We start from the raw sequence: 15,565 nt of genomic DNA on the forward strand, positions 1-15,565 counted from the left end.
TCACATTAATGCCTGTGTCACTACCTGCCTTAATTTTGCATTGCTCAAAACCCCATAAGCTGCTAGAAAGTACAGCTCTTCATTAATTTTATATGAATGTACAGTATAACAATTCACTTGCACTTTGCATAAAAAGCCATCTCAACCTCTTTCCTTTTTTTAGTGGTTTTGTAACAGAAAATCAGCTTCCACATAAAGTACAGTACATATCCTGGTCACCCGTTGGACACAAATTGGTCAGTAAAGACAAGTGCTAGATTTATTTTGATATGTGTTGCTAGAAAATATGTATTTGCCTTTGATTATTATTTTCTTAGGCCATATTTTTAACAGGCTTGTGTGTACTAAACTTGTTTGTGAGCAAGAATGACCAAGGAAGCAGTTTTTATTCTTAAAATTCAACTGTGTCTTAACAGAAGAATCCATGTTCTCAGCTACATTACATGTTTTAGTTTACTAGCCAGTATCTCATAAAGAGCTGAACAACATGTCTATAGGATTAACTGTAGTTTCAAGGCCTGAAAAACAATATGTTTTCCATTAAAAACCTTATAAGTGTAACACATTAGTTTAATGTAGCGATTTAGAGATGCAATATGTGAAATCTTTTCTCAAAGGTTTACTATAGGACATTTCTTCTTTTTTAATAACTAGTTGATAGCCAAGTACATATTTCTTAGTAACTGTAACAGACGTATTAGATGTAGTAACAATTTTATAAACTTTTTTTATTCTTGGTTCCAAAGCATTGGCCCAATAATAGTGGGGTTTTTAACTACTTATCCAGGACTGACAAACTGTTTGTACAAGATAAAATTTTTAAACATCATACTAATTTCAGAAAATGCCAAAGTATGCTAAGTATTAATGAACAATTTAGTGTGAAATTTTTTCTGTGTTCTAGGAGAATGTTAGAGTTCTCTCAATTAAATTTTGTTATGTTCTTTATGTTCTCTCTTCAGAATTCTTGATAATGAAGATAGTTTCCTGTCTTTCTGGTACAAATTATCTGTGATGTTTTAATACAATAATTATTGCATCTGAGAATTTCAGTTCTTTTTCACTTAAAACACAAAGTACTTAAAATGTTAAACTGATTACTGACAAATGCTTAGAGCATTAAAAGGCACAGTTTTCAAAGAAAGTGATGTTTCTGGTTCTGGTTTCTTACATACATTTCCATTCATTTGATTGAAACTTAGAGACACCCAAAGCCTCCAAGAGCTTTTTTCAAGTACTCTCTTTTGGTAACTAATTTATTAAAAAGCAGCAAACCAGCCCAGACAGAGTAAAACTGTTTCTTTACCTCATTTCATATTACCTGGGCATTTAGACAGGTTTAGGAAAATCCAGTTACTTTATTTTTAGTCATTTTTTTTGTTATTTGGTGGTTTTGTTTTTTTTTGTTTTTTTTAATCTTCTACTTTTGCTGGAACCAGAAGGAAAAGTCACAAAACAAAATCTCTTAAAAAACTCAGCAATGAGTTTCAACAAAAATTTTTTCATTATTTTCCACACCAAAGCTAGACACAGAATCCTCTGAGTTTATTAAAATCAAAGAGTTGTTCAGGATTTAGCCTAACATAGTTGAACATAGAATTTGGTCTGCACTGTATAATATTTTTACTGAGGTACCTACTTATGCCAAATTTGCAAGGGCTTCTAGCTTAGCATTTATTTCCTATTTTGTATTCTTTATATATTCTTGTTGGTATAGCATAAGAGCATTGACTGCAGCACAGTCTAACTGCTATTATTAATGCCTATATTCACAAGAAATGCTTTCTTGTATTTAGGTGTATGTATATCAGAATAACATCTATTTGAAACAAAGTCCGAGAGAGGCACCAATTAAAATAACTTCTGATGGAAAACAGAATGAAATTTTTAATGGGATTCCTGATTGGGTCTATGAAGGTAAGTAAATCTTGAAGGGCAGCAACTAACCTGTTAAGTACTTTGCTTAGATGATCTCTTTCTCACAATCCATTCTAAAATATCTGTGATGATACATTATTTTTAGAGCCCTATGGATTGTGTAATTTTGTGTTCATAATGTGTAACCAAAATCATGAGTCTTTTGTTACTGAAACTCTATCAGAACTTTACAAATTGGGCTTCCTTTTTCTGCACAGGTAGTGATTAGGAATTAAGCTTTGTGGTAGTTTTAGGCTGATGCCTAGGAAATTTTCCACAGATGTTGTGTAGGAAGTAGAATGTAAATAAATTACCATTGGATGTAAAGGGAAAATAGTGATAAGGCCTAAATAATCCCATTTGTCTGATATCTAACATGAAGTTAGTTGTATAAACTAACTCTTTGCCAGCTCTTCGCTCTAGCAGATACTAGCTGTTTGCTACCGCTGGCTTGCTGACCTTGCCTGTGTTCTTCTTGTGGCTACGTACTAACCAGCTACTCTATGCTTCTCTCTTTTTCATCTTTCCCTTGTCCAGGGCAGGGAGAGGGGGGTTCTTGTGTTGTTTATGAATTGTTAATACATGTAAATGTTGTATACTTTTGTGCATATTCATTGCATTTCATATTTCTTGATTTTAGTCTGCTTGTAAATAGAGCTTCATTTGCTTCCAGCTGAGCTGGTTGGACAAATTTTATTTTGGGGCTAATTCTCTCAAATTAGTTATGGGGAGTAATTTCAACCCACCACAAGCTTCAATAAACATTTTAATTTTGGTGAAAATTTTGCAATTTGGTTTAAAAAAAACCCCAAACAACACATGCACACAGCAAAAACCCAAGTGACTTAAATGGGATCTGTGTGCCAGTTTTGAGAGGTCTTAAGGCTTTCAAAACTGAGATGTATTGCAGCATGTGTTATTTAATATAACTCTACATGTCTAAGTTCCTAAGAGTAGAATGCTAAAATAGGTTAGAAGATAGATAAATTATAGTCATAGACTATTCTAAATGTGGGTTGTTTTTTTTCTCAGAGGAAATGCTTGCAACAAAATACGCACTGTGGTGGTCTCCAAGTGGAAAATATTTAGCATATGTACAATTTAATGATTCTAATATACCAGTTATTGAATATTCATATTTTGGTGAGGACCAATATCCTAGAAAAATAATTATCCCATACCCAAAGGTATGTTTTCACATTATTTTGACTTCCTTTCTGTTGAGAAATTAACTATGACAATGGTAAAATTATCTGTTTTTTAAAAAGTGGTTGTATTAACAGTATACAAATTAATTGTGGCCTAAATTAATGAAAGAAAGCAAACCTAGGCCAAGTCCTGGGAAGGTGTAAGTACCTCCAAACTGTAGATACTTTGATATCAGTGTAGTAAATGGAGTTTCTCATGTAAGTCAAAAGCGTGTGCAAAAGTGCCTGCATGATCAAGCCTTGTTTTTTCAATTCAGTTTGCTTATTGTGATGTGTTATATATGCAGTTGTTATTTTTTATTACAGTAAATGAATTATGAGACATTTCTTATTTTGAAATACAGAGGCTGTGACAGCTTCATCTTATTTGCACACTTCATAGTGCTTTTTGATCTCAACGGGCTTTGGATTTAACTGCTTTCAAGTGCCAGATCTAAGGCAAGAAGGTTTGGGGTTGGCATTTTTTCAGCACATATTAGAGAGCTCTACTGATTCCTGTCATGTTCATATGATTGCAAGTGATCATGTTAATGTATCTTAAGAAGCTACTCACCTGGTGGCTGGGTTATGCTTCTAAAGTGAAGCTGTATGGTTTAGACCACACATGGAAGAGAATTAAAAAACTAATAATGTATGCAATGAATAAGCATGCATGAAATCAGTTTAAGCTAAAACATTTTATTTCACAGCTGGGATGTCAAAGAGCACTTGTAATCATGTGAATATACTCCTCGAATTTTATGCCAAAGTAAGTGTGCTGCAAAGATCCACACTACAAATAGAATGCTGGCTCCCATCAAGCACATTTTCTGCATAGAAAGGCACTAAATTTGACTGTTTGAAATGATGGAAAGTTAAGTAATGTACTACAGGTGTAGTGTCATTCTAAGATCTGGTGAAACCACATTTTCCCTATTATATTCAACTGAATACATATTTTATGCCTATGTATCTATATATATATATATTATTATAGATAGATAGATAAACATCCTTTCCTGGAAAAAAAAAAACAAACATCATTTCCCTTAATCTGAATTGTTCAGAAACTGATTTGAATTACTTTGTTTGTTTGTTTGTTTTGAAGGCTGGGGCTAAAAATCCAACTGTTAAAGTCTTCATTGTAGACACCACTAATTCTGAAGTGTTTGGACCCAAGGAGGTGCCAGTTCCTTCAGCCATAGCATCCAGGTAGTGTGACCTCAAGTATCTTCTGTTTATTAAAAAAGTTTTGTCCATTTGTCTTAAATGCTTGATCCACTTAATTAATTTTTGTTTCTAACATTGGAGTGCCATATTCATCTACTAGGTGGATCAGAAACTAAAAATGTTGTATTTTGATTCTTTCTGTCCATATGATACGTTATTACAAAGGACAAAACAAAAATCCCTATGACAGTGGAAGCTTTGCTATTGTTTCCACAGAGCAATATAGGAGATACAATCTGTAGCAATGCTTCTGTATAGCTGTTCTTTAATAACCACTATTTTTTTTTTTAGTGATCACTATTTTACTTGGCTTACTTGGGTAACAGATAGTCGAATCTGTGTGCAATGGCTAAAGAGAATCCAGAATTTTTCGGTCTTAGCTATTTGTGACTTCAAAGAAAACTCAAATAGTTGGGACTGTCCAGAGGTAAGAAAGTTGGAAATATAAACTTAACAGTCCTGGAATTAGTATTTGTTAATCCCATCTACATAGCTATATTAACACCCACTGCATAGGTTGCTCAGATTTGCTTTCAGAAGTATATTCAATCTTGCCCTGAAATCTTTCAGCAAATAATTGTATGTCTGCCATAATTGTGTTTTCCAGTGTTTGATCACATTCAGCTTTTACCCACTAGTGATACCTTTTTTCAATATTTTAATTCCTGGTGGAGAGGTAAAAAAAAAATTTAATTTCACCAAGATACAAAATCAGCAAAATATTTTGTAATGGGGCTTAATTAACGTTCAAAGCAACAAAAATAAGAATGCTACTGGGCAGCTTTTAGTACTCGTGCTTAGTTCCTTCTTGCTTCCCCATCTTCAAAAGTGGAACCATATCACAGAATATTCTTAAAGAAAATCTTACTATACTACATTGAAATTTCATACTAAGTTTGTCTAAATCATGTGTTTTATGATTAATGTTAATATAATTGAAAGAATATACAGATTTTAAAGAAGTCCATCTTTCATGAGGCAGAAATTCTTCTGTCTTATCAAATCATGCACTTGTAGAAAGCAGTCAAGTTTTCAGAAACAATCCCTTTTTCAGAATTAAAAAGAAAACCTCAGGTTAATTGCAATAATCAGTTTAAATATATCATTCTAGCATGAGGACAGAAAGAACCGTGTTCTGTTGAGCAGGATAGCTTAGGTGTAAAAGTTGTAGAGTTCATATATAAAAGCCTTTCTGAAAACTGTTCTTGTAAAAAACTGAAGACCCTAGACACTGATAGACTCATCTAGATCTTGAAGAAAAGGATAAGCTTGAATTTCAATAATTTCAATAAGCAGTGTGGAAATCCTGTTCATTGTCTTTTAGCATCAATGCTGTCTGCATGTCTTGTTTTTAGAACTTGTGGTACAAAACTCCTATAAAACCTGGCATTAGGCTGAAACATTGAACCAATAGAAAATAAAAGGCAAGAATACTTACAAAAGGGTTCTGTATAACTCAAATTTTAACTGTAAGAGTTTATTGACAAAGCCTTTCCAAGCCAAAAATAATTTTGGTTCTCTGTGTGGCAAATTTAAAAGGAAGTAAAAGTCCTATTCTTTCAAAAGCATTATCAGTGAAGTAATTTTCCACAAATACCTTCATTTATTTAACAAATGTTGCACTAAGTATATATATTTTATGTTTCCTAAGTAATTGTTCCACTTTTAAGTACGTTAACAATGACTCTCTTCCCTTTGGGTAACTAACATTTTAATAACAAATATTCCAATAACGAAATATTCCAATGTAAAGAAAAAAAATATCAAGGGTTCTAGAATTCTACTACAGTCCACCAGAGTACTTCAACACAAGCTTAACTTTAAGCATGTAAGCAGTTTTATTATTTTTGATAGGCCTTTTTGTGTGTTTAAATTTAAGTATGTGCTTAATTGCTTTGCTGGAACCATACCAGAACAATTAACATCTTGCAGGACTGTGTTCATGATCCTTGTTTAATTGCATTTCTTCATGAAACCTTATTTATGGAGTCACTACTGACGTTTCTATAATTCTATATTTATACAGTGATACAATGCTTTTATCACATTAAAGTTTGCACAAATGGCCAATTGAAGGAGTGTGAACAGATGGGAGTGCTGCATTAGCTCTATTTGCAGTTAGAAAGTATATCTCTACATTTCCATTGGCAAAAATAGTTCTCTTGTTGATTTCAGATTAAATCGGGATCTAAGGTACAATAAATATGCTAGTCTTTATGTACTTGAGAATAATAACAAAATACAATCTACAAAATGTTCCCAAAGTGTTGAAATGTTCACCACTTGCTCATGTGAATAGACCAGTGTGGTGGGTTGAAGTTATCCCCCCAGCATTAACTTTTAGCCAGACCAATTCAGTTAGAAGCAAATGAAGTTGTATTTACAAGCAAAAACTACACTCTACAATGGAATGCAATGAATATGTACAAAATATACACTATTTACAATATTATACAGATATTTACAATTAGCAAACAACACAAAAACTCCCCTGGTCAAGAGACCTGGGAAGCTGTTCCACTGTCCCCCCTACCCCTCTGTCCCAAGGGAGAAAGGATCAGAGAGAGAAGCAGTGGGTTAGACTTATCCAAGGCCAGCCAGAAGCACATTATCTCTCTCCTGAGCAAAGCAAAACAACTAAGATCAGAAGAGAAAAGGAATGGGAACTGGGGAGAATTGTTATGTTGCTCTTATCCCAGGCATTTATCCAATTAATTTGTTTAGAATAATCTTTTGTTTTTCTTTTTATGCCTAATAGTGATTTATTGTATTTTTCTACTTTTCTGCTCAAAATCTGCAGCTAAATTTTAAAAGCATACCCTAAAACCACCACAACCATAGACACCAATGTGTCTTCAGTGGAACGGAACAGAATTAACCAGGTTGGAAAAGGCCTTCAAGATCATGAAGTCCAACACATCACCCAACACCATCTAATCAACTAAACCTTGGCACCAAGTGCTTCATCCAGTCTCTTCTTAAAACACCTCCAGTGAAACCACTCACAAGCTTTGTTGCCCTTTATGGACATGTTCAAGTGTCTCAACATTGCTACACAAACAACAGAAAGCCCTTCAAGGTCGAACTAGCACAGATGTTTCCCAACATCTCAATATCCTTCTTAAATTGAGGGGCCCAGAACTGGGCACAGGACTCAAGGTCCTGTGCTGGGTACAGGGGCACGAGGACTTCTCTGCTCCTGCTGGCCACACTATTTCTGATGCAGGCCAGGATGCCATTGGCGTTCTTGGCCACCTGGGCACACTGCTAGCTCATGTTCAGACAGCTGTCAACCAGTATCCCCAGGTCCCTTTCTGCCTGGCTGCTCTCCAGCCACTCCGACCCCAGCCTGTAGTGCTGCATGGGGTTGTTGTGGCCAAAGTGCAGCACCCAGCACTTGGGCTTGTTGAATGCCATCATGTTGGACTCTGCCCATCTCTCCAGCCTGTTAAGGTCCCTCTGGAGAGCCCTTCTACCCCCTAACAACTTGGTGTCATCTGCAAATTTACTGATGACTGACTCAATCCCCTCATCCAGATCATCAGTAAAGATATTGAACAGGATGGGGCCCAGAACTGATCCCTGGGGGACACCACCAGTGACTGGCTGCCAGCTGGATGTGGCACCACTCACCACAAATGAAACGGCTAAGACTCTAATACAGACTTCTAATATTATTATTCCTAAAATCATTTTACCTGATTTTTTTTTTAACTGAAATTTTCATGCAATTAAGTAGTTATTAATCCTTGCTTTCAGTAAAAATGTTGCATGTTAAAACAATCACTTTAGATTTTATTTAGCTCTGATGACAGCTGTTAAAAAATAATACTCTAATTAACAGAATAATAGAATTGTTTTGGTTGGAAGAGACCTCTAAGATCTCAGTCCACCAGGGCCATGAAACAGTGTTCCAAAGTGCCATGCTCACACATTTCTTGAACATCTCCAGGGTCTTTGATTCTACCACCTTCCTGGGTAACCTATTCCAATGTCTGACCACTCTTGCTGTAAATAAATTTTTCCTGATAACCAATCTAAACCTCCCCTGGCAAAGTTTCAGGCCATTTTCTCTCACTCTTATCACCTGATATTAGGAAGAAGGAACCTAACCCCCACTTCACTACAACCTCCCTTCACGTAGTTGTAGAAGAGAGCAATGAGGTCTCCCCTCAGTCTCCTCTTCACACTAAACAATGCCAGTTCCCTCAGCCTCTCCTCATTAGACTTGTTCTCTAGACCTTTTACCAGTTTCACTGCCCTTCTCTGGACATGCTCAATGTCTTTCTCATATCACAGGGCCCAAAACTGAACACAGGACTCAAGTTGCAACCCCACCAGTGCCAAGTACAGGGTCACAATCGCTTCCCTGCTCCTGCTGGCCACACTATGCTCGAGAGGTTAGGATGCCATTTGCCTTTATGACCACCTGAGCACATTGCTAGCTCATGTTAATACCACTGTCAAACAGCACCCCAAGATCCTTTTCTGCTGGGCAACGTTACAGCCATTCTGCCCAAGCCTGTAGTGTTGCATTGGGTTGTTGTGACAAAGGGTAGCACTCAACACTTGGTCTTGTTAAACCTCATAAAACTGACTTTGGCCCATCAACCCAGCCTGTCCTTTGACAAGGCTTTCTACCATCAACCAGATCAACACTCCCACCCATTTTCATGTCACCTGCTGATTTACTGAGGGTGCACTCAATTCCCTCATCCAGATCATGTATGAAAATATTAAAGAGAACTGGCCCCACTACTGAACCCTGGGCAGCATCTCTTGTAGCTGGCCACCAGCTGGACTTAACTCCATTCACCACAACTCACTGGGCCCAGCCACTCAGCAGGCTTTTCTTATCCAACATAGCATGTGCCTATCCAAGCCATGAGTAGTCAATTTCTCCATTATTTACCTCAGCAAACCTTCAAGTCCCTGATCCTTCAAAGCAAGCATGCTAGAACTCTCTTTTACAAGCAGCTACAGATTTTTTGCATGAAGATTTTGAATCTCCATAAATTTCTTCTTCTTAAGGAATATATGTTTGATTTTGTTTTTCAGAATCAACAGCACATAGAAGAGAGTCAAACAGGATGGGCAGGCGGAGTAGGTTTTCTTTTTGTACTCTGTTTGGATTTAATGAAAAACTGCAGCTTTCTGCCTCTTCACATCAGTGTTTTGAAACATGAAGTACTATTCTGAATTATACAACACTACTGCTTAAACCTGTTGCACTGTAGGATTGAGACTTACAATCCTGTTCCAAGCATAATATCTGGATATCTGTTTTCTGAGTTTAAAAACTCTTCTTCTGATTATTTTTCCAAATATTAGACTAAATGATTAGACACTGTACTGAAAGGGGTGAAGTCATGACAAGAGGTAATTCATATTGCAATATTATAATTGGAAGTATTCTGGAGGCAAAGAATAGATGTAAAATCCCTGTGGTCATTGAGTCAAGAGACAATCTCAGTTATGCCACAGCAATTTAAGAATAAAACCCGTCCATTCAGAACACAGTTTTAGTGCCAAGTGCTGCATATCTTGTGGGGTGTCTATGTAACCATTTTAAGAAATCTGACATAACAGATTAAAAATTGAAGTGTGTACTGACTAGAATAGTGAATATTACAGATAAACACTTGTGCAAAGTACTTTGTCTCATCTGAACTGATAAAACTGTCTTGTTACTTTCAGTGTGTGTACTATAATCTACTAAACAGCCTGGACAGTTTAACTCATCTACCATTTTTCTTCCATTGTTTCAGTTCTTTGTTTCTACACCATATTTTACATCAGATGGCAGCTCATACTACAAAATTTTTAGTGACAAAAATGGTTTTAAGCATATTCATTACATCAATGGCTCCGTGGTAAGTCAAGCAAAGTGTTCTGCATTGATCTACTGTAAGTTCCTGAAGTAATTCTGCAATATTCATTAACTTACAATGTCATGCTTAACAGGAGAATGCAATCCAAATTACAAGTGGAGAATGGGAGGCAATTTACATTTTTAGAGTAACAAATGATGCAATGTAAGTATCATGAAGAAAAGAACATGTTGTGAGTATTGTCAGTAAAAGCAACACTTAATCAATCTACCCTAGGTGATCCTGCTTTGGCAGGGGGGTTGCACTCCATGATCTCTTAAGGTCCCTTCCAACCTCTAATGTACTGTGACACTGTGATTCAAATACTATTTGTTAACTCATCAAGTTATAACTAGGTATCTGAATGCATCCACAACAAATTTGTATGCAAAGGCACTGCACAGGTTTGCAAACTTGGTTATACTTATGGGAGATGGTTTACAAATTGCCCTAATTTTTCTATTTTCTATCATCCATCTTATAGAGAATTATTTAGAAATACTTAAATTTAATCATGTGGTTAACCCTCATACAATTTGCAGTTAGTTCTCTTTTTATGGTCTTTCATTCAGCTTACTATATACATAGATACAGTTTTCATGATTGGAGTCATTAGCTCATGAGAAGCTAGAACTCCTATTTATATAGTGTTCATAATTGGAGTGATTAGCTCATGAGAAGACAGAACTCCTATTTATATAGTTTCTGTGTCATCTAATCAAAGTTTGAGCAGGGATTTATTAAGAAGAAAGATATATAAACTTAACTTACTCTTCCATCACATGCAGAAATCTCAAAAAGTCTATGTTAACTTCCAAGGCGGCTTTTCATCTTGATGCTGGTTCATAGGTCATCACATTATGGATTATTTATTAACATATAAATGAATTTACAGTTTCTATTCAAGCAATGAATTTGAAGGCTATCCAGGAAGAAGAAATATTTACAAGTAAGTGTTATGAACATTATCTTAATGATACTAGGGTGTTAGAAGATAGCTTGGGATTTGTCAATATAATAGTTTGAAGATGTTTAAACTGTAATTTCACAAGGTACGTTAACTAAATCTTGACCTCAAATTGTATTTTAGAATTGAGGAGAAATAGCTTCTAAATCTTAAATATAATCTTGGTGGGTGGGGTGGGAATTTAAAAAGGAAAATAATTTATTCTTAAATTGAACTGTTCAGAAACTATAGTGCTTCTGTTCTAGAATGTGAGGCAGACACATGAAACTAGATGTAGCAAAATAAATATTGTTTCATTTCATTGTTTTTCCTAGAATCAGTATTGGAGATAAACCTATCAGAAAACAATGCATTACTTGCAATTTAAGGAAAGAGAGATGCCAGTATTATACAGCAAGGTTCAGTGAACATTCTAAGTATTATGCCTTGATCTGTTACGGTATGTATAGCGCAGGAGAAAATATATGGTCACTTGTTCTTTACATTTATGAGAGATCCATCCTAAATTTTTCCATGAGCAAAATCCTTGGGAAGATGTTTCAGAAAACACAAATTTATTTATTTTTTTAAAATTTTCAACAAAAATCTAGGGATTTTCAGAATTAAAACCAAATTTCTGAAAGTCCTCTGTAGAACAAACCAGTTTATCAAAGTCATCCTTTTTCTTGCCAAGAGCAGCATGTAGAATCACACATTGATTTCCAGTTCATGAGATCGAAGTTAGCAATGAGAAACTACTATTACTTCTTTCTCGCCTGAAATTCTTAAAACCTGTCAGTCACAAAATGATGGATATTTTCTACCTGAGAACATTTTAAAACACTGAACAAAAAACAATTTGTCAAGTTAGATGATTTCAGTGATTTGAGGTTTTGTGTACTAATATAAAGTTTACTGTTCTGGTTCTGCACTGACTGATCAGCTGATGAGTTCCCTAGAACTTCCACTGTGCAGTAACAAATGTAGCAAATAATAACACCTTTCAATCATTCTTGCACAACGTAGTCAGTAAGGTCGTCACTATATGAAAGCCACTCACCTTCACAAATATGATGTGACATGTTTTCAGAAGAATGCTTCACATTGTTAATTCTGCCTTCACCTTATGTAATCACATCTCAGGTAGTAACTAGATGTCACTTCATCTCTAGGAAGGAAGAGTTTGTTAGTAGATTTAAAGTTACTCCTATTATGTATGCTAAGAAATATCTCTATGTGTAGAATTCTATGCATACACAATAGCTTATGTATTTTATATGGCAGTGACTAGTCGGTTATACAGTAGAGATGATGCATATTTGTGTATCAACTTTGAGCTCTTTAACACCTGTTAGTTACAAATGTTAATGCAATACACACTTCATCACCATTCCTTCAAACTATAAAATGTGTTCTTATCATTCTTATGACAGGTCCTGGGATTCCTATTTCTACTCTTTTTGAGAACCACGGTGACAGAGGTACTGCAAATACCCTGTCTATTTCTGAGTAATTGTTTTTCACATTGACCTTCACTATGCATATCTTCTAATACAATATTTTGGATTGTGATCAAGAAGCCTTTCATCTTTTTTGTTAGTAAAATGTATAGTGTCTTTCTGGATGTGTTAATTAGTAGAATCCAAATATCAATGAACACACCGATGCCTTTATTTCCCCTCCTCAGTCCAGCACTGATGTTTTTGCTGTTTACACACTATACGTGCAATGACTATCAGCAACTCTTTAACAGAGAGTCAAACTTTGTAAAAATTATTGTGATTTCCAAACTATTCTTTTTCACAAGACTCTCCTCTTTTCATGAAGCAAACTTACCCTATACAAAAGGCAACAGTGTACTATTTAGATTTGCAGTTTGAGTTACTGTACAGTACTAATTAGAAATTGGATCAGTGGCTTGCTCTTCAACCATCAGTAAAAATGTCAGGGAAAAGCAGAAGCTCTGTCAAATGATCAGTTCAAATAACTGCTTCAGACAATGTGTAATTATTGATACAAAATGGAAACAGAGCCCTCTTTCTCTAAACAGCCTGTTAGTGAGGACTGTTTGCAAGCAGGCCAGGTGGGAATTTGCTAACCATGAAAATATTAATTGCTCTGCCCTGAGTTTTTTCACTCTGTCCCTTGTTTTCCCCTGAAAGTTCTTCTCCCACTTAAAGTTCTCGGTAAAAACCTAAAACTATTTTTAGTAGGTCCATTTTCATTGCAGCAGGCAGCATTTTAAAGTTTGTCACCCATGAATTTTAGTAGAAGGTATGCAGTTAAACTAACATATACCAGTTTGGAAGCTAGAATGATCTTTCAGCCATAAAAGCCTACCTGAATCTGCAAAACTTGTCAAGAATACTTTGAAAGAACCAATTCCCATGTTATATTTCTGGCATATGCTGAACACTATCTAGTTTAAGACATGCTGAGAGAAGTAACTCTGTTTTTTTAGAGCATTTCCAGAAACAGGAAATGTTTGCCATTTGTGTTGGGGGGCGGGGGGGAAGGGGGCAGGGAAGTAAGCTAAGAAGGAAAAGTCTCCTGCAGTTTTAAAAGGTTCTTTCACTTTGAAAGTGGAGCTAAAAGTCACAGATTCCCATTATGTATTCTTCACCACCCACTGCTCACAAGAAACAAATAATACCCAGTGGATTCTAGAAGTAAACTAACTTTTAAATAGTAATTTTTATATTATGTAACTGCAAATCAAGTCTAAAGCAAGCAAAACAAAAATTGCGAATACTTTTTAGATTTTAAAAAACAGCAAAATAGGTTCACCCAGTGTACGGTAGTGTACATGTCAAGTCTAGTATCTTTGTGTAGAAATATACCATACAGTGGTTATGCAAGGATCTGCTACAACCCTTTAAGAAACTGAATTTCTTGTATTCACCCAGAAACAAGATATTCCCAAACATCTATGTGCTTGACCACATTACCCAAGGGTTTTAGAGCTTAGACTAGTGTTACCATGGCAAGCAAGAGGAAAGATATAGGACTGTTTTGCATGATGGGGTGAATTTTGCATTTCCAGTTCTGTCATATTGTGAGACAGGGATGAGGGCTCTGCAGGGAAAAGTTGTTCTTCATAACATCCAGGACTCTAACAATCAGAGACAACATATCAAATTATTTGCACTGCAAAATGTGCATCCTATGTAAATCCAACAAATATCTGTGCGTTGTAAGAGCAGTGGCTTGCTTTCATTTAGCTATATGATCAAGCCCAATTAGAAGCATCTGAGTTCATTATTCTGCTTGTAAAATTCACAGATTCCCTTTCTGTCCTAATACCATAAAATAAAAGCGTCTCGATTAATGAGTAGGAATGAACGATTACTTAGTTAATAATTCAGGCATTTCTTTTACTTAGAGCTCAGAGTATTGGAAGACAATTGGGAATTACAATCTGCTTTGCAAGAGATCAAGCTGCCAACAGAAGAAATTAATAAACTTGAAGTGGATGGTATAAGTAAGAATTACACACTTTATTATACTTTCTATTCCTTTTACTCCTTTATGCCTTCGTTTTGTTATAGTAAGTATTGTCTCTCAGTAGAACAAACTTCTTAGCCTCTAAGATGGTGGTAATACAATGTGAATTGTAAACCACTGTTCACACATTACATGTATTGTCTTGTATACACTACTGTTTTCACTTATGATTCATTTTAATAAAAGTAGGCACTTTATTTCTCCAAGGTTGTTCTTGAACAGCTCAATATAACCAGTTACTTTCATCAGTTCTGTGATTCACAGTTCATGCACTGGGTAGTTTGTGCTGATTCATTTTCATATACTATTACACCAAACTCTGGCTTCTGATCGGAGGAATCATTTTACCCATTAATGATATAATTTTAACATGTCTTTTCCAGCTTTGTGGTACAAAATGCTTCTACCTCCACAATTTGATAGATCCAAGAAGTACCCACTGCTTATTCAAGTGTATGTAATAACCCATCCTTTCTTTGAATGTTGTTGTTTTGTCAGAAAATATATTTCTTAAAATTTAACAAAGCCTAAAAAAGTTTGCAACATTTTATGAAGTAGAAGCAAAGGCAAAGCTACTTAGTTCTGTTTTCTTTGTTCTTGTGGGTTTTTTTAAATGTATTTCTGTAATAGAAATTCAACCCAATGGAAATCAATTAGTTTTTTCATGTTAATATTATCATGGTAAGAACCAGTTCCTTGGAGAAACAAAAAGCATAAAAACACATGGGCTATTCCTTGTTGTTCTTAGGTCTGCATTACTTCTGTTTATCATGAGGCATTCTGAAATTATTTATTTTGGCTTTGCTGATATAAAAGATACAAGACTCTGCTTCATTTTTTTAAAGAAAAAAACCTGAATGCTCCTAAACCATAAGGACTGGCTTCTTTTATCAAATGTTCCCTCTAATGAG

The 15,565-nt window shown here is 35.4% G+C and overlaps 1 protein-coding gene across 2 annotated transcripts in view; it reads left to right on the forward strand.

Annotated features, from left to right (window-relative positions):
* FAP (fibroblast activation protein alpha) overlaps window positions 1-15,565 on the forward strand; it is a 37,210-nt gene that overhangs the window by 9,592 nt on the left and 12,053 nt on the right. For both annotated transcript variants that reach the window (XM_009901192.2, XM_054168550.1), the window contains 13 exons: window positions 164-236; window positions 1,797-1,917; window positions 2,950-3,104; window positions 4,213-4,316; window positions 4,626-4,761; window positions 9,393-9,437; window positions 10,103-10,207; window positions 10,299-10,369; window positions 11,100-11,153; window positions 11,486-11,610; window positions 12,584-12,631; window positions 14,533-14,631; window positions 15,038-15,107. In XM_009901192.2, the coding sequence (XP_009899494.2) occupies window positions 164-236; window positions 1,797-1,917; window positions 2,950-3,104; window positions 4,213-4,316; window positions 4,626-4,761; window positions 9,393-9,437; window positions 10,103-10,207; window positions 10,299-10,369; window positions 11,100-11,153; window positions 11,486-11,610; window positions 12,584-12,631; window positions 14,533-14,631; window positions 15,038-15,107 (1,206 nt within the window). The remainder of the gene's footprint in view (window positions 1-163; window positions 237-1,796; window positions 1,918-2,949; window positions 3,105-4,212; window positions 4,317-4,625; window positions 4,762-9,392; window positions 9,438-10,102; window positions 10,208-10,298; window positions 10,370-11,099; window positions 11,154-11,485; window positions 11,611-12,583; window positions 12,632-14,532; window positions 14,632-15,037; window positions 15,108-15,565) is intronic.

This window comes from Dryobates pubescens, chromosome 2 (genome assembly GCF_014839835.1).
Source record: "Dryobates pubescens isolate bDryPub1 chromosome 2, bDryPub1.pri, whole genome shotgun sequence".
Classification (NCBI taxonomy): domain Eukaryota; kingdom Metazoa; phylum Chordata; class Aves; order Piciformes; family Picidae; genus Dryobates; species Dryobates pubescens.